This window comes from Phascolarctos cinereus, unplaced genomic scaffold, assembly GCF_003287225.1.
Source record: "Phascolarctos cinereus isolate Bilbo 61053 unplaced genomic scaffold, phaCin_HiC Scaffold_4;HRSCAF=312, whole genome shotgun sequence".
Taxonomy (NCBI): domain Eukaryota; kingdom Metazoa; phylum Chordata; class Mammalia; order Diprotodontia; family Phascolarctidae; genus Phascolarctos; species Phascolarctos cinereus.
Window position 1 is genome coordinate 514,648,269 of NW_027555847.1, and position 23,643 is coordinate 514,671,911.

Sequence of the window (23,643 nt, forward strand, 5' to 3'; positions counted from 1 at the left end):
GAAGATGTGCACTTGGTGGTATGGTGTGAAGATAGCCTGGAAGGAGGACTGCCTGATTCAAAGAAAAGTGGGCTTGGGATTCTCTAGGGCGGCTTGGCCATACCAACAGAAGCAGATCTGAGTCAGCCCCAAGAATAGTCAGGGAACACCGGAAAGCCAAGTGTCTGTCATGGCCAAGTTTCCTCTGCTAACATGCAATGCATTACAATGCACATTGCTTTTCTTTAGCCTTAGCAGACAAGCAAAAACCAAATTGTCATGTGGATACCCCCCAAAACTGCCTGTTAGCTACACATCTCTGAATTTTGCTAGGGAAGGCCCTCAAAAACAAACCATTTCCCCGAATAAGAATTTCTCATTTGTTTTGTGAAACATTTAAACATGGTTTATTTAGCCTTGGAATTGGATACTCATTTAGGTGTATCCTGGCCATAGGGAGTAGGACATTTGGGACTTCTATGCAGTATTCAGGCCCCTGACTCTTCTCATCCTACAACTTTGATCAATCTGTGTTCCAACACAGATTCTTAAGCCAAGAATGACAGTTCCTTAGATTTTGATTTAATAACAAAATCACAGTTGATAAGCATATCTAGTGACTTGATCTCTAAGATTTCTTCAAGCTCTAATATTCTATGACTTTTGAGTCCTGATAAATCTTTAGTGAATCATTAGGTGGAATTAAATAGAAGGTATCTTTCCCAATTTTAAATCAGAACTGCATCCCCAATCTATCTCAGAGTGGAACTTTTACTGCTATTAAAAACCTCCAGGCTCCTCAGGGCAAGGTAATTAGCTTTTTATTTTTATTTTATTGTTTGGTCCAGACATGTGATTGCATGGATTATGGAGAACTCCCAGGTTGAAAACTCCTTCACCAATTCAGATGGACCTTTATTTTCTTAGATAGTTGCTAGCATGGGGAGGGGAGAGCTGGGAAGGGAGAATTGAGAAATTATGCAACTTGCCCATGATCATATGGCCAGTGTGTGTGAGAGGCAGGATGTACATCCAGATCTTCCTGGCTCCAAGGTCAGCCCTCTGCCAGCTATGCCCTGCTGCCCTTTGTCAGATTTCCCCTGCCAAATTTAATCCCTTTGTACTTTCTTCTTTTCCTCCTCACTTCTAAATTCTTCCTCATGACCTATCACAAAGATCAGAGCTATAACTGGGTTTAATCACAAATCTGAGGTGGGTAGCCACAGTCAACTATTTATTGTTATTTTCACAGCTTCCTTGCTAATGGATTTATTTGAAACCACTCCATATATAGAATAGCGTTTCTCTTCCCTTGCCCACTTCTTTACCAAATTCTAATCTGACAGTATGGCTAAAGATCCCTTCTTCTGTTTTCCTCCTCTAAGTCTATATGGCAATAGCTATTGACCACTAGTCCAATACTAGTAACTTTTATTGCGTATAGTATCTATCTATCTATCTATCTATCTATCTATGAACTGGAGCAGCTAGATGGTGCAGTGGATAGAGCACCAGCCGTGGAGTCAGGAAGACCTGAGTTCAAATCTGGCCTCAGACACATAACACTCACTAGCTGTGTGACCCTGGGCAAGTTACTTAACCCAACTGCCTCATAAAAATAATAATAATAATAAGATATATCAACTCAAAGTACTTAGAAACCCATAGGGTTTGAGAAAGGAGATGGGGAAAACCTATTTGAATCAGCTTAGTTATCCCTAATATAATAAGCAAATAATTTAAGCCAAGTAGGTCCAGAAGGACATGGGCAACATATCTCTCAGGGAACTAATTGAACATCTGGTTGCCTCACCATTCTGGCATCAATACTTCTTATAAACAGCTGTCTCAGGTCATGGTTATAGTGTGCCTTAACTAGAGAATCAGAGATCCTAGGGACATTCAAGGTCCAGAAATACCACATTTTCCAGAAAGAAGGGTATGATTTTAGATAGGGGCAGGCCAGTATCCTTACTCTCCCTGACTTTCTTATGCCATATGTGTACATAAAAAACTGAGAATATCTGAAGAATGTAAATGATAGGTTGAAAAATAGAAACTTAATTTTATATGTGTTAAAATTCCTTACTGCTCTCACCCTCCTAGTAGAAGCTCTATATTCTTAGTGGGGAGACAGCCAAGTACAACGAGTTAGGAGTCATAAGATCTGAATTCAAATCCTATTTCTGCTACTTCCCACTTGTGTGAACTTAGGCAAATCTAAGGTCACACAATTTCTCTGGGCCTCAGTTTCTGTCCTGTAAAATGAGGAGGTTGGATAAGACAACATTTGAGGTCCCACCTGCTCTAGGACTATGATCTAATGACCCACCTTCAACTAGCAAACATTTATGAAGCATTTCCTATGTTCCAAACTCTATACTAAGTCCTAGAGACACAAAAGAAAGGCTAGAAGAAGTTTAGAAACAAATCCTACACTAAAAGCTTATATTCTAATGAAAAAAGACAACATGCAACCAAATAAGCCCCTATGAGACAGATAGGTAAATAGATAGATGAGTATATCTGTATGTATAATATATATAAACACACACTCGTGTATATACATATATATTTACACACATATATACACATGTATATATATAGATAGATATACACACACACTGATGTTTATACCTATGTATGTATTTATATATACACTATATACATATATGTATATGTGTTTATTATATACACATATATGTATATATATACATACACACAGACACACACATATACGTGTGTGTGTATGTGTATGTATACATATGTGTGTATATGTATGTGTGTGTGTGTGATGAAATGAAGGTGTCCTTAGAGGAGAAAGCTATTAAATGCCACTGACAGTATTATTAGCTACTGTTTGTATGCCAAAATGTGGTTGGGAGTTGTACATAGTTGAATATTAGAAAGTGTTTTAAGACCCAAACTTTGCTTGGTTCCAAATATATATTGACTAAAATCTCTGGAAGTGATTGTATCTTCTTTGGAGAATGATTGCTCTTGTTTATACTGTAATAGAAATAGGGAATAAATGGAACTGTCAGATAAATATGCTGAAAAATAAGAGATTATCACAATCACCACCATGTGTAGTCCAACCTCTCCAAGATTACAGTGACAATTGGGGAACAAAGGCCAATCTTTACATTCAGCACCTAGAAGATAGGCTGCAAAGAAGCTATTTGTAAAGTCTGGAATTTTCTTGACTGTATCTGACGCTGCATCTAAACTGTCAAGGTCTGTCTTAAGCCAACCACTGGCGTGAGTATGTGAGTTTGATTTAGTGTTTTGTCCTTAATTCCCATATGTCAGTTCTCGTCCACGGCGCTCTTTGCTCAGCCAAGCAAAACAGCTTTCCAAGTCTTATTATTGGTTTCTCTAATTCTATTCGTTACGTACCTTCTGTATTCATTTCCTCAGAGAGAGGAGAGGTGGAGATGAGAGGGTTTAGTTAGCCTTTAATTCAAGAGAAAAGAAGAGTTTCTAGTTTTGTATTATGTGAGTATTCTAACTGGGTGAGAAGAAGAATGTTGTATTCTCAGTCTTAAAATAATGACGATTTTGTATATATTTTACTTATATATACATATAGGGAGGAGAGACAGAGAGAGAGAAGGGAGGGAGGGAGGGAGATGGAGACAAGGGGATGGAGACAGGAGAGGAGAAAGAGATAAGGAGGGGCAACATGGCTGCAGCAAATAAGACCTGGGTTCAAGTCCTGCCTTCAACTCAGATACTCAGATTGGCTTATGACCTTGAGGATCCTAGACAAATCATTTAACCCTTTGGTGCTCTAGTTCAGTGGTATCTAACTCAAATAGAAATGTTAGTATATAATGATCTCCACAGACCACAAAGTGACTTGGAAAACCACATATAACATTAATATCTATTTTCTATTATATTTTTACTTATTTTGTAAAATGTTTCCCAGTTACATTTTAATCCTGCAGTCTGTGAATTTGGCACTTCTGCTTTAGGTGATTCTCTAGAATTATCTATTTCAGAAAAGGGGCATTGACTTGTGATTGGTAAAAGGAATTTCCTCACTTGGATGTTTCTCATACCAGTGAAATCACAGGTCTACTCCATTTACATATACATTTATATGTATTTATAAGTACATTTATGTGTATCATTGTAAAAGTTTTGCAACTCTGAATTTGATTACCTAAAAAGAAAAAACATATATTCACAGTCATCTTACAAACAAAAAGGAAACACCCTAGTGCCATGAATGCAACATGGATTTGGACTCAGAAGACCTAAGTTCAAGGCCCCTCTATTGCTCAGAGCCTGTATGATTTTGATCAAATTATTTAAACTTGCTGAGCCTCAGTTTCCTCATCTGTAAAATGAATCAATTGGAATATCAACTTCTTATAAGGTCCTTTCTAGCCCTAAATCTATGAGACTGTAAACACCATCACTTACTTTATCTTGTTAGATTGACCAAAGAAAGCAGAATTTAGACACATTCACACACAAGTTGTTACCAACTAGAAGTGATTTTATAAAACTCATATCAGAATGAACTGATCCAAAAAGCCAGGATTTATAATGGCAGACATTTGTGTCTGCCCATGTATCTCACTTGGCACTGGCATGTTTTTCATGCTGTGGGTTAAATTCATCTCTTAGCAATGCTCCTGTTTGCACTCATTAAGTTGTCTGGAAGATTTACATGTATAAGTGGAAAGAAGCTCACTCTTTCCTGTATATATCGTATGTAGTTTGGAATGTGATGGGTACCTTAAAAATAGCTCTGAAAGAGAAGCCACTACCCATGTGCAGCAGTCACATTTCAAACATAAGTGAGTCCAGCCATTGCCCAAAGGCAGTGGTCAGGTTTCAAAGTCAGAATTCTCACACAGCTCTTTACTTTAGCCTTTCTTTTTTTCTTTCAATCATGAGAGTACACAGAGCATCTGAAATCCTTCCTTCCTGAACTGAGAAACGTTAACTGAAATAAAAAGAGATGAAGATTTCATACTATGCATTTATACACACCACTGATATCATCCACTGCATTTGAAAGCGATGATCACAAAATTGGCCCTGGCCAATGGGACTCATCCCCAAAAGCAGTGATAGTAACCCGCTTCATTAGGCATGGCTGCAATGCAAAGCATTAGTTTTTGGCTTGTCAAGATTGGAAAGGTAGAAGATAATTTATAAACCACCTGTCCTCAGGATGTTTGGGAGTCAGGGTAAATAAACCATAGTAAGAAACACAATGAGTCCTCTGTGGAGTGGGAATAGAGCTATGTGCTCTTAATCAACTAACAAAGGTAAAGAGGATTATACTATACCGAGGAATGAGTTTTGACAGCATATAATGTGAATAATGACCGTATCATGTTTAAATGACTTGTTCTGAGAAAGCGATCAAAATGAATTTGTTTGTTCTAAAATCAAAGCATCTAATAAAGCATTTTGAAATGGTTTTTATTTTCAAAATTGTGGTGAGTGACCAAGCGAGTAAGAATTGAAACTGAGTGGGGGAGGGGACTGGAAGCACGAAACATGTTACATGTTCCTCCATATCCTTGTGAATGTTCTGCAGTCTTGTGGCCAGAGAATGATTCTAAGCTGCAATTGGTGTTGTATTGCGTTTCTGTTTTATATCTATGAGCATATCATCTTAAGTAACACTGGAGTGACATTTGGCATACTGATTGAAGAGCAGCTGGCCAGATTGGTTTAATATTTCATATATAGTAAAACTGTAATGGAAGAAAATATAGTTGCATATTGTTATTACTACCTCAATATACTTGGTCCAATAAGATAGGATAAAACTTGCAACCAAAAAGTAGGAGACAATGTCATTGTATCAGATTAATAATCTAATCCAAGTATGTTTCTATGAATTATGTGTGGCCCTCATAGCTGTGTGTTAGAACAGAAGTATCCATTTTAAGTCAAATTGATCATCAATGAGGCCCTTATCCTTGTTTCAAGTAAAAGTCTTTATATTCTTTAACATTCTTTGTTCAAGTTAAATACTCTAGGTTTAGACCAAAACTAAGTATACTGGTCAAGAAGTGTAGAAACTGAACTTGTATTTTTCTGTCAGGTTTTCTAATATACATACACATATGGTGCCATTTTTGCCACCAAAGTGACATTTTAGCACACACTCTAGTACAAATGTTTTGTAACCTGATTTATTTAAAGATGGTGGAAGATATTTTTAAAATGTTAAATTCTACGCTTATTAAGTGTATAGTGTATACAGTTTGATAGAGATAAATTCAATGAGAAAAACACTCCAATTCAGTATCTGGATAGAAAAACAAGTTAATTTTTTTTCTGAATCTGAACTTTTTGTGATAACGGTAACAACCTCATGTTAAAAGATCAGAGAATGGTCAAATAAATGTTCTCATAGGCACACCACATTACAGGTAACATCCTGTCAGGAAATGTAAATGTTACATTCACTAGAAAATGAATTGGTTAAAAGATCACAAACAACATGCAATGGCAACATTTTTGTTACAGTAGATTACTCTAATTCTCTGATTAGTTAATGATTCAAAATTATTTTCTCAGATGACATGTCATTCTGGAGAAAAAGTGATAAAGATTTTTTTTATTCTGCTGTCACTGTTTTCATTTCTCAAAACACATAACATTTTAAATTAAAGCCATAGACCCTTTAACACTTGAATGTAAAAGATGGTCAATCTTAATTGAACAAAAAAAGAGCATTATATCTTTTCACAGCCTTCTCTAATCTCAAATTGACTAATTTGATGTTTGTTATATTCCTCTTCTGAAGCAGCTCCTTTACCTGTATATGGGCCTTGAACAAATAATAATAACTGACATTTATAATGAACTTTAAAGCTTACCAGCCATTTTATAGATTATCTCATTTAGGTCTCATTACAATAGTGAAGTACTATTACCCTCACTATGGAAGAGGAAACTGATTCTCAGACAACATAGGTCACATTGTTGATGAAGTCTCAGAAATAGGATTTGAAACCAGGTCTTCCTGACTATTCTATCTAACACTCTATCCAGAAAGAAACCAAAATAGAACACTTGTGTAAGTCCAAGTCAGAATGGAAAATTAAAAACATTCAAAGTGACATGGAAGTCCAAATTAAAAATACCTTCTTTGATGTACATAGGTTGATTCTCATATGAAAAAAGTAGGGCCATATTAGATATGTGATTTTAAAAGACACTTTAAAAAGGTTGGCATATTTGCCAAAAAGACAATCATTAGTAAGAAATAGTTGAACATGGGTTAACCACAATGACTGAGCCTTGGATTTCCCCACAGTCTTTTTCTAATTGTCAGTTATGGTAGCAGATAGGGATTTCTACAGAAAACAAGATTTTGTATCAGAAAGTTTTTAAGTTGTTCAAATGAAGCATGACCTCCTACCTACCTTCTTATACAGACATCATTAAAAATAGGTGTATTTTTGTGTTTTCTTTCATCATAGTGGACTTTTCTGTTCAGATCATGCAGTTAGTTTTGAAAAGTGTGTGGTAAGATCTGATGCTTTATTCTTCCTCCCCATGAAATTCTACCCTGCTCACTCCATTGCTACAGACCCATGTGTACATACGCTGTGTACTTCTCACTGCCCATGACTGTGACTTGTGTACATGTCTCCCCCACACATTTTTCACCTCAGTCAGAATTCACCTCTCTACTAAACCTGTCCCTTTATCCTGCTGATCAGCTCAGGGATACCCCTGTCTTACCTGTCCAGAATGTATCGATACAGGAGCTCCAGGCTCAGCTTGAGCAGGAGACCAGACTTCACCAAGAGGATCAAGAAAAATTTAAAGCAAAGATCATCCAGGTAACTACATAAGCCAGACTTAACTGGAACTGCTAATTTGTCTGGAGTCTTCATGCTGTGAACCCTAATATTCTTTCCCATCAGGAACAATGACGAGGTACAGTGGAAAGAACACTGGGTCTAGAATTAGAGAACTGGATTCATATCTTGCCTCTGACACTTGTGTGTGACCTTAGACAAGTCACTTAACTTCTTTAGGCCTCCCTAAATTGAATAGGTTGTATTAAATGGCCTCTTAAGCCCTTCTCATCCTAGTTCTATGATCCTCTGAACTAGGTCTTAAAGGAAGATACAATGGTCATATTCCCCAAACCGTAAATTGACACATGTAATCTCACAAGAGATATGTCTTTTGCAAATTGTCTTTAAAAGTATGTTCTCTTTTCCCAAAATCAGGACTGTCCCAGAAAACCCAACATGGCCAGCATAAAAGTGGATCATAGACTCTCAACCCCAGAAAAGATATCAGAAGGTCATGCAATAACCCTGCAATATTTGTTATCCCAGAAAGAGAGCACCTGATTCCTTGGCCTTCTTTTTTAGTACTGTATCCTGGCATCTTATAACCTTTAGAATCAACAAGTTTTTCCCTAATGCGTGATCAAGATCTATCCCATTGTAATTTCAATGAATAAAGTCATGGAGGCCCATTTGAACATGAACCATTGGTATTTCTATATCTTTTGAGAGTACAGTTACTAGTCCTGGTTGTACCAGATAAGGTGCCAACCACAGTGATGGTCTTACCCTGAAATATTGTCTGCAGAAAATAATCATGAGTTCAGTTATCTCTTACTTAATTCTTCTAGCTAGTACAGAACCAGCTGATACCAGCTAATTACCCCCTTATCCCTCGAATCCTTTCCCAGGTTTCCTGGTGGAAGAGAAACACAGATAAAGGCAAACCTTGCCTCCAGGCTCCCCTGCAGAACATCCAATCCCCTTCAGGCCTGTATCTAATTAAGTTATAAACACCAAATAAGGCTTAGAATAGCTTCTTTTAAAAAAAACCACATGTACACATTCTTAATGATATGAATATCCTTGAGAAACAACTGGTCTCACTTTCATGAGCTTTGTAAATTGTACAGATCATGTATAAAATCATGTTTCCAACTTCTTGAAAAATGTCTTTTTTTGCAGGGATTGGCTATCATTATTCATAAGCCTCCATCTTTTTGGAGTTCCTTATATCCTTAGAAGCTTATGCATTGAAAATCGTCTCTCTGGATATAAGAGTCTTAGAGAAGTTTGTGCCTGTACTGACCCAGCGGAACCACTAGTAGTCTTATATTGCCAGAAGGAAAGGACCCATATCTACAAATGTTTATAATAGCACTTTTTGTTGTAGCAAAGAACTGGAAGCATAAGGGATGCCCATCAACTGGGGGAATAGCCAAACAAATTGTGATATACATAATGTAATGGAATATTAAAGTGGTTTGCTTGAATTGAAGGTCAGAATTTGCATTTCATTATTCTAGAAAAATAAAGGCTTTGCATGTTACATGGAAAATCAGAGTTTGAGTTGTTTGGGGTTTTTGTTTTGTTTTGTTGTAGGTATCCACATTCCTATTTTCTATATAGCACCAAGATCATGATTGAAAAAGGGAGTTTCATGTTGTAAAGAGAGGGGTTGTCTGTAGTATTTTGCAACTCAGCATTATAGCTCAAAGCAGTGGAACAGGGAAAGAGTGAGATGAATGAGACAGGGAGCAGAAGGGTCATATACTCAAATCACTAGCTATGATGATTTTATGTGCAGAGTGAGAAGCTGAGTGTTCCTCAATCCACACAGAGATCCAAAGACTGAGCTTTAGGAAACATCCATAGCTAGTTGTGAGAAGAGGGAAAAGCAGCCAATGAAGAAGATAGATAGAATCTTCAGAAAGAAATATAGGGGGAATACTAGGATAATATAATATTATGGAAGCCAAGAAAGGGGTTTCAAGAAGGATGTGACGGATAATGGCATCAGTTAGTCAAAGAGGATGGGACTCCCTACTCTGGGCTTTATCTAGAGCAACTATTCACTCTGTCTCCTAATTATGCCCGTGGATAATAGTAATATGGGACAGCGCAGAGATCATTTTAAATAGGTAACACCTGGTATTAGAGCGTCCCACCATTCTTCATGGTGGAGGTTTCTCATTCAAATAAAATTAAACCAACTTATGCCTCATGGCTCATTCTTTGGTGTTGAATGTGATGATGAATAAAATCTCCATCACTGCCATTATTTGTATTGGCTTGTAAGAGCTGACATTATGATAATAGACTTGAAAATATTTGGGGAAAATGATACGATATTCTCATCATTATTACGGATGCCACTAGAGTCCTGACTGGATACCATGACAAAATATTAAAAGTGTAATTATATAATGGCACATTTTAGAGATTACTTTGGCATTGAAGCTAAGTTGCATGACCTGTTCTAGTTTCCTGTGGCACATCAGGTCATGTTGAAACCTTAAAAGAGGCAATCACTTTAGTAAAACAATTTAAGTGCCTTTATTTTTTTCTCCCAAATCCCATTTCCTTGGTCTTAGAATTGTTTACCCTTGGAAAAGAATATTTGGATTGGGATTCACACCAGACATATATCTGTGCAATGAATCAAAATGCCCTCAGCCATTAACTGTGGGTTGCAATATTCTGATATTCATAGACATCAACTTGATCTTCCTTGTGAAAAAGACAGAATGAGACTTCCCACCTGCATCTTCGGCTGTTATGCCATTATATAACAGGTGTTCAGTAAATATTTTTTAAAGGAAAGTCATGCATAGAGTTTGACTTGGGTGTACCAACATATCCTGCAGGACTATTCCTACTGGCCCTTGCCCTGAGGGAATATAACTCCACAGTGTGCTGGCACATTTGGTCCACTGTTCCATGTATATTTAGGCCATTCGAATCTGGGGAGGGAAGCAAAAAAAAGCTTACACAGGTCAAAGATACAAGACTAATGTAGAGATTGAAAAGTTTTGATTCTGACCAGGGCAATTATTTCTCCAAGAGGTATGCTAATATGAAGTACATGGTAAGAATGGGATATTTATTTATTTATTTTTACTTTTCAGGATTCAATTCCATAAGATTTTGAGTTCCAAATTTTCTCCCTCTCCCCTCCCCAAGATGGCATACAATCTGATATAGGCTATACATCTACTTCATGTTACACATACTTTCACATTAGTCATACTGTAAAGAAGAAATAGAACTAATGGGAGAAGTTACAAGAAAGAAAGAAAAAAAAAGCAAAAGTATGCTTTGATCTGCATTCAGACTCCATAGTTCTTTTTCTGGATGTGGATAGCATTTTCCATCATGAGTCTTTTGGAGTTGTCTTAGATCCTTGCATTGCTGAGAAGATCTAAGTCTATCAGTTAGTCATTGTGCAATGTTGCTGTTATTGTGTATAATGTTCTCCTGGTTCTGTTCACTTCACTTAGCATCAGTTCATGTAAGTCTCTCCAGGTTTTTCTGAAGTCTTCCTGCTCATCATTTCTTATGGAACAATAGTATTCCATTACATGCATATACCACAACTTGTTCAGCCATTCCCCAATTGATGGGCATCCCCTCAATTTCCAATTCTTGGCCGCCACAAAAAGATCTGCTATAGATATTTTTGTACCTGTGGGTCCTTTTCAAGGATGGAATTTTTATGGTACCATATTATTAAAGTAATTTAATTTTGTGCTTTCCTTTATCTGTAAGAGTGTATTCAACAGAGGGAAAGATTCGTCATCACTTTAAGAGACGTAGTTTTGTCTACACTGGTAACTACACAAATTATTTCTTGCTTAGGTTGTTTCCTTTCTAGTTAGGCCTGGGTAGGAGGTAAAGGGGAAATCTTTTTCTACCCTAGGATTATTAGGGCCTGCGTGGTGCCTTTACACACTCAAATGACATACCTCTCTTGCCAAGAGGAAATTGGGTTTGACATTTTAGGCAACTCCAGCTGACATGGTCAGAGAATATTTGCCCTGGCAAGGTTTGGAAGTCTTGGAGAACATTCTGAAAGGATCTGAGTAATACTAGTAATATCGTTGCTTTGTGTTTGAATAGTACTTACCCCGATGATTGAAGAAACTTATGAAATATAATCGACTTCTTATCAGAGGTTGATTTGTGCAGTGAAACACAGGGACTCAAGATTTTTTGGTGTTTCAAGGCTCTGGGAAAGTAGCGCCTTTGCCAGGTATCGGGATATAAGTTGCACTTCGTTGGGATTTGGTCTATTTGGGCAAATTGTGTTCCTTCCAGGACTGGCAGCCTTTCTATACTCTCTCATTTGTATTGTTCAAGATGGAGCAGGAGCACCTGTATGCCTTGCGCCGGAAGGAGCTAGAAGTCCAGAGCCTGTCCTTGCAGAACACCCTAGAGCGGAGGACATGGGAGGAAGAGAAGAACTTGTTGCAGCAGGATCTCCGTCACTTCAGGCAGAACACTTTCCTCTTCTATGTCAAGCTCAAATGGCTTCTGAAACACTGGAGGCGGGGCAAGAAAGGAGAGGAGGAAACAGAGGATTTCATGGAGGTACTCACTCCTCTCTCTCTCGGGGAATGGCAGCACTGACCTGAGGCAGGCGGGCCACCTCCAGAGGCCAGAATGCAGAAAGAGTACCTGGCACAATGGGAGAAGGGGAAGGGAGACTCTAGATCCTGGCACTGGGCTCACAAAGGCAGTGTCTAATGGGAAGAAATTGAAATTATAATTCTCAACCTGAATCCCTTTATACTTCTAATATTCTTAGAGGCTGAAACTGGAAAGAACCTAACAAGTCACCAAGATGGTCTGTTCCCCTGAAAATGAACCTTATCACCTTTTTAGAGGCATGGCATGGGTTGTGTTTGGCTTTTTTATCTTTCTGTTGTTATTTTGTTCCTTATGGGGGTTTGTCTGAATATTGAGATGGAAAGGCTATGCAATGTTAGAAAATAATGTGGGCAGAAGAGAGAGAGAGAGAAAGTGGCTCCCTTTCCTCCCAAGAAGAATGTATTTTTTAAAAAAAAGACTTCAACTAACTCTGTTTTCAGGGACCAAGGGCATAGATGCTTACGGATAATTAAAAGCCCCAGACTGTTAAAAAAAAAAGTTCATGTTAACTAATAAATTCAGCCTCTTCATCCTGTATTTTTTTCAAATAATAACTCTGTGAGAGAAAAAAAAAGTGACTGATCAGAAAGGCTTTTCTATCACTAACCCTGCCTGTTCTCTGAAGGAAGTACTAATCTCCAGAATGTGTGTAACCAAGGCCTGAGAAGCCAACGACTTTAATTTCCAAAGTGGAATACTGTCCCCAAATAATCAAAGGTGGGCTGGAGAAAAATGGGGAGGCTCTGTTATTGTTAAAAGTGGGCACTGTAGGTACAATGTATTGCTACTTTTAGATGGAGCATCCTGAGACTTTACCAGGACTTGGAGTTCATTCTGAACAAAAAGATGAGGATGATGAAGAGAGAGGAGTTGGGTCCCCAATGGAGTATTATTCCCAAAATTCCAGCATGGAAATTGATGACGATGAACCGGAGCTACAAACTGCAGAGATACTGCAGCACCAAAAGCAGGTATGCAGGGTACCCTGGGCACCAAATATTTTTAACTCTAACATCGAGTAGAATTCTCCCATTCCACAGCCTCCAACAACAAGTCAATATCATGGCATCTGCCTATAACACCACTACCTTGAACAGTAAAACAATAGAATCCCAGAGTATGAAAAAACTTCAGCTCATCCATTTCAGCTGCCTGGTAGATGGATGAATGTTCCTTCTAGTAACCTTGAAAGCAGACAACCAGCCTCTGTTTGAATACCTCTGGTTATCTTGTAAATGGTCCATTCCATTTGAGGATGACTTTAATTATTGGAAAATTCCAGGAAAGGCAGCTGCTCATGGAAAAGTGGCATTGATGTTGGACTTGTAGTTAGAAGATGTGGGTTCAGTCTCTGTTGGGGCATTTCCTGCATGACCTTGGGCAAGTTACACCCTCTCTGAGACTCAGTTTGCTTATCTGTCAAATGAAGGTAACAATATTTATACTACCTACCTCCCAGGGCTCTTATAAGGCACATACTTGATAAACTTTAAACCTCTGCTCTTATGGCGACCTGTTATTATACAATATTTATGCTGAATCACATCATTATCACTGCCCTTTCTTTGTGTGGGCTGGTTAGTTTGTTTACTTACTACATGGTGCCTTTGAGGAAAAACAAGCATTTCTGTAGGGCCTATTCTGTTCAAGCCTCTACGCTAAGCGCGAATATGATCTTATTTGATCCTCACAACAACCCATGTGAGGCAAGCGCTATCATTACCCTCATTTTACAATTGAGGAAACTGAGGCAGACAGCAGTTAAGTGACTTGCCCAGGGTCACATTGCAAGTAAGTATCCGAGGCCAGATTTGAACTCAGACCTTTCTGATTCCAGGTTCAGCCTCTGTATCCACTGCACCACCTAGCTGCCTCCATGTTCTTTGAGGCCAAGTACATGGGTTGGAGGCCAGTGAAATGGTCTGGCTTCCCTAGTCACACACTCCCTCCATGAAACTGGTCAGCTGCCTTAGAAATGTGTACTCTTGTTCTCAATAGGAGCTGAGGAAAGAGAATTGATTGCCCAGTGCAAAGTTATCACCACTACTGGAAAAAAAAATCATTTAAGATACATGTGCTACTGACGAAGAGTCAGGGGATCATACAGGGCTGTCATTTTGGCAAGCTGGCAAGTGTGAATTTCACTTCTGGAGATGGTACTTGGCCCAGACGTACATAACCCCCGGCATCTGATAACCATCTGACTTAGCATTAACAGCATCATTGCATGGGATTCTGACCAAATGAGAAAAAAAAGATACAGAAGGAAAAAATATGCCCAAACATGTAAAAAACACTTCAGGTTTTCCTTTGGGCCATCTGAAAAGTCATGCCAAAAATACAAATCTTTGATATGAGGCGTTTGTTTTCATTAAAGCCAGCATAAAGAACAGTGTGATTTTAATTTTGTAATTTTAAAATAATTACCAATGCTGCCAAATACCATAAAAATATAACACAGCAGACCCAAACTAACACTCTAAATTGTGCCATTGGTACCATATGGACTCTGGAATAGAAATGTAGTATCTAGAAGACACCTCAAGTATTCAAAGTAAAACTGGTTATTCACTCAATACCAACCCTTTAATAAGGTCTTTTTTTTTTTCCTGGTCTTCTTTATCCCTGTTTTCTTTGTCCACTTCTCAATAGACCCAACAAAGTTTCAACTTATCTAGAGACCAGAGATTTCTGTGTTCTGGGCTGGGCTGGACCGGGTGAATATTGATGGATGTGGTCACCTTGGGCCTGAGTCCAACCCCACAGTTTCCAAGATTTACTGGGCACTCCCTGTGTATATGACACTGTAACAGCTGCCTCTAACTCCAGCCCCCACTCAGCAGGGAACCTCCTTGAGTTAGGGGAGTAAGGAGTTTGCCATCAGACACTTGACTTCTTGCCAATTGAGGAGTGGGGGGAAAGGCAAGATTCTTGGCCCCAGTAAAGAAGTACATTTTTGTTTGGCTTCTTTGCCTCCCAAATGCTTTTCCCTCCCCCACTGCAGAAATCCATTTTCTACAACACAATAGCTGTTTTCTATAAATACTTAGCTGAATTTAATGCCAAAATTGTTTGACTCAAAAAATAAAACATTTAGTTAAAAGGGTAAAATAAAATATACATAAAATAGAAGATACGTCACAATGTTGATATCCACGGAGAGGTTTTAGGTCAGGAAATTATTTTTCCAGCCGTGATCTAGTTAAGCAATGACATGTTACTCTATTTGCTAATAATATTTTGCTATCTGCTAATATTTTCCATTCTTTTCTTTCTTTTTTTGTGATATGATGAAATGCAAGGGTCTCTGAATAATGAGTTTGTTCACCCAAGTAGCAATTTTTTAAATGACTGCTAAGGCATTAGCCTGCTGCATTTCAGAATGTGATGGTTGCTCCTCTGGGTCACATTCAGATCTGTTTGGTAAGAAGAAATAGAGAAATGAACCAGCTTAGGTTTCCACACAATAGCCATAAAAAAAATAGAAAGATGCAAAAATTGGGCAGTAATAACTTTACCACAACAGCATATTTAATATCCCCTTCATCTTCCTTCACCTAGACCTAAATAATCCCCTTTTCTCCGAATAGTCAGACATATGTGGGTCTGCTGCACATGGTATGTGATGAAGATGCAGGTGTGTTTAGTAGGATGGGATCCATTAAGTACAACTTAAATTTTAATGGTGAAGGCTTATGATAGTGTCATCTAAACCAGAGGTGAGATTGGCTTGGCTTAGTTGCTCATGTGCACATGACATCATTAACGTGGCTTTGAAGGAAATAGATATATGAAATCTACTGTAAGCAACAGCTGTTTGGATGAGAACATTCTCAGCTATGAGGCTTGCCTCTTGCTCAGATGAACACTATTATTAGCCAGGGAACATTTATACAGAGATTTGTGTTCAGTAGAACATTTAAAGCTTATGGGCAGATGGGGCCTTCTTTGGCCATAGTAACTGGAAAAGCAGTCAAGAAGATATGCAGAATAGTGAAATGGGGCTGAGCTTCATGTCTGCACTTTGATTTTTGTTTTGCCTCACCTTTGGAATTCTCACAGTTGGTTATAAGAGATGGCAGCATTTGTCACATCTTTGAAGGGCCAGAAATTTCATATTTTACACAAATTACTGTATACATGACCCAGTAAGCACATAATAAATGTCCTATCTATCAATCTTTCAGTCTAACTTAAGGAAGCCTTGGAAGTAGTTTTGAATAATCGTTACATGTCAAAAAGTTTTACCTTCTTTTTAAATGAAACCTGGTTCTGCCTATTGAGTACCTGCATGGCTTGAGGCAAGTCATTTTACATCTCTCTGGGCCTCACTTTCCTTATTTATAAAATGCCGTGTTTGGAGTAGAGGATCCCTAAGATTCCTTCTGATCCCTAATCTTTTGATCCTATTATTCTATATACCTGTACCACTTCAGCACTGCTTCCTACCACCTTTTCCCATTGCAATAGGTTATGGAAATAGCTTAGTGCTGAGGACATTGCTCTGCACACAATAACTGCTTAATAAATATTTTTCCATTCCATTCCATTTTTATTCCCAGTATAAGTATGTCTTAAGCAGGCACAGACAAGTTTCTCCAGCAACATCAGTGCACATAAAAACCAAATGAAAAGCTATTAGAAAGGAGAAACAAAAGTATTATGTAATTCTTAGTAAGCTATTTGACATCTGACATTACTTTAAAGTCTTGCCCATTCATTCACTCACCCCTATCAAATATTGTTTCTGACATTTAGGAACCCTGGTGCCAGGTAAATAGTAGTACCATGTGAAATGAATGGCTAGGCACCCTGAAAATGTTGTTATTCCGTCATGTCTGACTCTTTGTGATTCCATATGGCGCTTTCCTGACAAAGACACTGGAGTGGTTTGCCATTTCCTTTTCCAACTGATTTTACAGATGAGGAAACTGAGGCAAACTGGGTTAAGTGACTTGCCCAGGGTCACACAGCTATTAGGTGTCTCAGGCTGGAACTGAACTCAGGCCATCCTGATTCCAAGCCTGGTGCTCTAACCACTTTGCCACCTAGCGGTCCATATTCCTGCAGATGTGCTTACCTAACTGAGAGAGAATATTATGCTTTCCTGGTCAACATTGCTTTACATATCAAAAATAATAGTTCACATTAACATAATACTTTAAATACAATGATCCCGTGAGCTAGATAGTTTAAAGACTGCTATTCCAATTGTATAGATAAGTAAACTGAAGCTCCAAGCTGTTCTTAAGTATTGGAACCAAGAGTTAAAGCTGTTTCCTGATTACCAGCCCAATACCCTTTCCACCGTACTGTGCAGTCTCTATAATAGCAATCTTAAAAGATACTTTGTTTATGTAGGATACCCACTTTAATGGAAAGCTTCCTTTCTTTCATAATGACATCAGCATGGATAATCTATCCATTAGTGTGCATAGCAACTCATGTATACCTTCTCATCCTGTGTGGATGCCACTCATTTAAAATCCTTTATAGAGGTTCTCTCTTGTGTTAAACTTTCTTCTGATTCTTTTAATATTTTGTGAATACCAGTGTAATACTTAAGCTGCCTCCTTATTATACCTCACTCACTACGTGACCGATCCACTTTTCTGGTTATACAGATCTTTGATAATACTTTTCAATCCATTTCTTGTATATTCAAGTTATCATTGGCAAAATCCCATAGCTTACTTGGGTAACTAGGTGGCACAGTGGATAGAGCACTGGGCTAGGAACCAGGAAGACTCTGCTTCCTGAGTTCAAATCTGGCTTCAGACACTTGCCAGCTATGTGACCCTGGGCAAGTCATTTCACCTTGTTTGTCTCAGTTCCTCACCTGTAAAATGAGCTAGAGAAGGAGATAGCCAACCACTCTAGTATCTTTGCCAAGAAAACCCCAAATGGGGCCATGGAGAGCCAGACACCTGAACAATAACTTATTTACAAAGGCCATGTATCTTTCCACTATCCTTTGGGTTACCTGCAATTTAATGGTATAGAATCATCAGGATAATGGTGGTAACCTTTTTTGTGTGTGGGGGGGGGGAAGTAAGGGACAATAAGCAGCTTGGATATTCACCAATACCGATCCGATTCAGGAGTCAACGAAAGCACTTCAGTTTCTCAGATGTGATAGTGCCCCATTTCTTCCTCCTATTCAATTTCAGGCTGAATTGATTATCCCTGTGCAAGTCTAAGATATATATGCTGATGAATTAACTCATTTGCTTTTCCATCCAGCTGCATGTCATAAACTAGTTGGCTTATGTTCCTCATCCACTTTGTTTTTCAAGTGTGATTGTCTATTCTTTATTCCTCTCAGTCAGTTTATAACATTAAAGATGTGATTGTCTAAAGAAAACCAACTGTCTAAAGATAACCGCAACATCTCCTTTCCATGCCTTCAGCAAGGATATCATACACACACACAGACACACACACCACACATATATACATACATACATACATATACATACATATACATACATACATATATATATAATTCTTAGAGATTTTATAAAGATGTGAATTCATAATTGTTACTGTTCCCTTGGTTGCCTCTTATTGCTAATGGTACTATGTATGATCTTTTCATTCTTTTATTCTTTCTTTCTCTGAAAACTGATCCTTGAGCACTTTTAAAACTGGATCACTGTCACTCTCAGTACAGATTTCTCCTGTATGTATTTGGCTAGTTCCAAAGGCTCATTTTTATATTCGTATCTCCAGTACTTAGCATAGTGTTTGGTAGGTAGGCAGCCATGTGGTGCAGTGAAAGAAGTTTAACTTTCATTTAAGTTGATCTCAAGCCATTTACTAGCTGTGTGACCTTAGGCAAGTCACTTAACTTCTGTCTTCCTCAGTTTCCCCATCTGTAAAATGTGGATAATAATGGAACCTCCTAGGGAGAATAGAATCAGTTGATGTTTGTGAAGTGTTTTGCAAACCTTAAAGTTATCATCATCATCATTATTATCAAGCATTTAACAAATTCTACTTTAGTCATTCATTCCAGCCCTTCTTCCTGACTGCATTTTCTGAACTCCTCTTGCCACCTCCTCACATCAGGTACTGAAGTGGTGAAAACCAAGGGCAGTGTTTTCAGTATTGTCAATGATGAGAACAGATTGTCATGAAAATGTTAGAGAGCTGTTTCATGTCACATCTTTGTGTTACCCTTCTTCCCAACTCACCTTTCAATGCTTCACAGATAGTTTGGTTCACCTGATGTCTTGTGTAGAGCTCTCTGCAAGCATTTTTGCTTCTCAACTAATTTTTTTCTTACTATTGCATGAGATAATACTGCCCATAATTGTATGTCCTGCTTCTTTGCAATGTTTTATAAATGAAGCTGCACTCTCCAGCCAGTGTTGTTGTTGGCTTCCCCGCCTCTCCACGCGGCAAGGAGATCCCATGTTTTCTAGATGTGCTGGTTTCTGGGCTTTCTCATCCTCCTCATTGTAGTGCACAAGATTTTGCACAAGATTTCAAGCAGCACAAATATCTGTCTTGCAGTTAGACACCTTCCTCACTTACCTTTGTCTGTGATTGATTATTATTTAGACTAATCCCAAATCTATTTTCAAACAGAAGTAGAGTTTGCTTATCTAATCCACCCTGATCCTTTCTTGATTTTTCCAAAGTTTGTCTCTAGTTCTAGGACTTTTAGCAAGTTCACCACATATCAAACTCCCGATGTCTTTCCTTCAGACTGTATCTGAGAGAGAGAGAGAAAGAGAGAGAGAGAGAGAGAGAGAGAGAGAGAGAGAGAGAGAGAGAGTTCTTCAGTTGGTTATCACTCAATATTTTTGTTATCTGGCTATACAATGTCCCCTTATCTTTTCTCAAGTAAGTCTGTTCCTGCTTCATGTGGTTTGACAGAGGCCCAAAGAAGAAAAGGACAATGATTAGAGCTAATTTTTAAATTAAAACAATGCATTTTCACATCAGCATTACAAATCCTTGCCTTTTTCCAGTTGGAAAAGAGTTTCACCACCTGTGTACTGTCCTTAGTCTTAACTCTTTGGCCCTTGAAGGTAGAGTCTAATTTTTCTTAATTTGTACCTAAATACCTAATTTGTGGTATTTAAGTTCCCTGTCATATAGTGCTGTAACTTCCCTACAGCTTTACAGACTTTCTTTCCAGACACATTTCTATTGTTCAAGTAATCATGCCCCTTTCCTTCAACATAACACTATTAAACTCTTGGAAATACAGCATAAGGTTTTTAAACAAAACAAAAACTTATTTTCCACTATCTGATTTATATCAGTCTTGCCTTGATTTCTTGTAGTTTTTGGATTGGTGGGTCAATGTTTATTTTTCTTATTTAGCATCTACAACGCTGCAATTTTAATGGATTTCTATCTGTTTCCTTCAGGAAACTCTCAGTGAGAAGTATACTAAGGTAGCATATTGGGGTGATGAACTCATAATTGTGTTCACCTCATATGCTAACTTGTACACGAATATGTGACCTCAGTAAACCTCTATCATATGTTAGATTTTTATATCCAGCCTTCACAGAGTCTCTTCTGCTGCTGAAGAGTCTGCAAAGAAAATAAATTACAAGGAAACAATCATTCTTTCCATGATTCATCTCAATTAAAGTGGCAGCAGTGGTAAGGACAGTAAAATGCTCATTCTTATTAGATGTTACATGGTGTTCTCATGCTGCACTTTCAGCTAATCTCACTTAAGGAGCTGAGCCATGGCAACTAATCACGTCTCAGCTCCCCTGCCGATAGAGCAGATATTTTTAATGAACACTGTAGGAGATTGCCTTGGATTAGCTTGGACAAAACATTTGCTCCCCTACCTCCGCTTTCCATTAAATAGGAAATAGATGCAGAGTACTTGGACTCTGTATGCTCAAAAATATATTTGCTTTATACATTACAAGCTGAGTTAGTAGAAAATTATCACATAACCCCTATGTTGTGATTGCCTTTCAGTGAATCTGTAGCTAACAGTGTGCCTATGTATTATGACTTTAAAGTCAACCCCCAAATTGTCAATTGCACTATAACCAAATTACGTGATGCCAGTTTGGCTATTTAACGGAGATCTCATCTCACTTATTATACATATTTGCTTAGTCTCATCTTTAGGCAGGAATGGTCTTTGGGTTTTTGGTTTTATTTGTTTTGTTTTGTTTTACTATGCATATAAAAAAGCATTTGATTTGGCAAAGCAAAAGACCCCTTCAAGGTTCTCCTACAACAAGGTAGCTCCCACGCAGATGTCAAAATCCTACAATATTCCTTGAAATAAGTAGCAACGGAGTTAATCTTGTTCAACCCTGCGATTATTAATATTAAGAGACCAAATATATGGAGGATTGCTGAAAGTATTTGTTATAATTGTCTTATTCAAGTCCCTTCCCCCAATTTCGCCCTGACAACAAGCCCGAGTCTTGGATTATTCCCACTTTTTTCCCATTCATGTGCTGCTAAAAGAATGTAGAGAAAATTACAAATCATGCTGACTGGGTCTACTACAAATTTGTAGTAAGGCAAACTTTTTATACTTCCCTAATTGACTCACTATCCTGCTTATCACAGTGGCTATTCCAAAAATTTTTAATCTCTTCTCAAACTTTACCATCATCACCCCAGCTTCTCAGTTAAGAAACTTGCCTACTATTTTACTTAGAAAAAAAAGTTTGACTCCATTAGGCAGGAATGATATTGAAGAATAGCTCTCCTTTGCACCACAGAAATATCAGTTCATTAGATATCTTCTCATCCACTTTTCCTTCTTAAGACACATGATATTTATTACATGTTTCAGTAGCCAAATGTGATCCCATTCAACTGCCCTGGAATAGGTAAGACAGTTTAGCACAAACATCTGTCAAGTTAGAGGTGCCAGTGCTGTAAATACTCTGAGTTCTAATCAAGAGAAATGACTCTGAATGGAAAAGGATAAAATTCCAAGCACTGTTTTTGAGGAGGCTAAATAGTTGAAACCATTATATTCAACTCTTTGGTGAAAGTCATGTCAGCTTTTGATCTGTGAAGAGATAAAAGAATGGCATTGAAACTGAAACTGTCCTTGAGAAAGTCCATGGAGACATAGCCTGAAATGGTGGTAGGAACTTAAGAAAGCTATGAAAGAAAATGAAACTTATACTGTCAGGAGATTTTAAGTTTGATTCGTGACTTGATATGAATTGTTTCAAAGAACTGATCTTTTTGATCTGGACTTGTGTTTTCATTGGTACAGATTTTCCCAATGTGCCAACACAGATTGGCAATTCTCCTTCTAGCCTTAGAAAGTTACCTAGAACACTAAGGTGTCAAATGACTTCCCCAGGGTCACACAGAAAATATGCATCAGAAGCAGGACTGGAACCTAGGTCATCCAGATTCTGATGTCCTCTATCTACTATACCACCATGCTGCTTCTCTTGAGGTTTAAAAAAAAATACTAATTATAACACAATAAATTCTAATAGCATGTAGAGTTTGCCCAGAGAGGCTACCATTGTTACAAAGCATGTATATCATGGTCCAATAAGTATTATGCTGAAGGGGGAAGAGATAGAATTGATTTTTGTTCACTTGGTTTTCCCATGAGGTGGCTTATATCATCATCTCCATGTTAGGGGAAAAGGGAAAGAAAATGAGAGGCCGAAGAACAGATTTTTGGCTTACTAAGGACAGATAGCAAATCTGGAAGAGTGAGGACATGTAAACCTGAGGATCATTCTTTCTCTGGGTCTAGCAACACAAAATCAGCCTACATTCTGCACTGTGGTTTCCTCCCAGACCAAATGCTATAAATCATGACTAATAATAACTAATCCTCTTGGAGGGAGGAGGTAATATTTTGTTCCCATTATAGCCCTCACTGGGGCTCAATTGAGCACTTGTTTTGTGCTATGATGAATGTTATGATTAATATTAGATAGAAGACAGTGCATTTAGGTTCATTGCCCATGCCCCAATGTGCCTAAGTATATTAGAGCACCATTCCAATTAATACCACATATATAATACCAAGCAGTACTTACTCTTCAGCCAAAGGACCATAATAATAACTAGCATTTATGTAGTACTTTAAGGTTTGCAGAGCACTTTATAAACTTTATCTAATACTGTCCTTACAACCCTGGAATATAGGTTCCATTATTATCCTCATTTTACAGATGAGGAAACTGAGGCAGATAACAGTTAAGTAACTTGGTTCTACATCTAGCACTCTATCCACTGTACC

General features: G+C 38.0%; 1 protein-coding gene across 9 annotated transcripts in view; it reads left to right on the forward strand.

Annotated features, from left to right (window-relative positions):
• Positions 1 to 23,643, forward strand: part of MTCL1 (microtubule crosslinking factor 1) — a 170,586-nt gene that overhangs the window by 107,287 nt on the left and 39,656 nt on the right. For 5 of the 9 annotated variants that reach the window (XM_020985524.2, XM_020985525.2, XM_020985527.2 and 2 more), the window contains 3 exons: positions 7,689 to 7,811; positions 12,129 to 12,359; positions 13,214 to 13,390. In XM_020985524.2, the coding sequence (XP_020841183.1) occupies positions 7,689 to 7,811; positions 12,129 to 12,359; positions 13,214 to 13,390 (531 nt within the window). The remainder of the gene's footprint in view (positions 1 to 7,688; positions 7,812 to 12,128; positions 12,360 to 13,213; positions 13,391 to 23,643) is intronic. The other 4 variants (XM_020985528.2, XM_020985530.2, XM_020985531.2 and 1 more) reach the window with 2 other exon arrangements.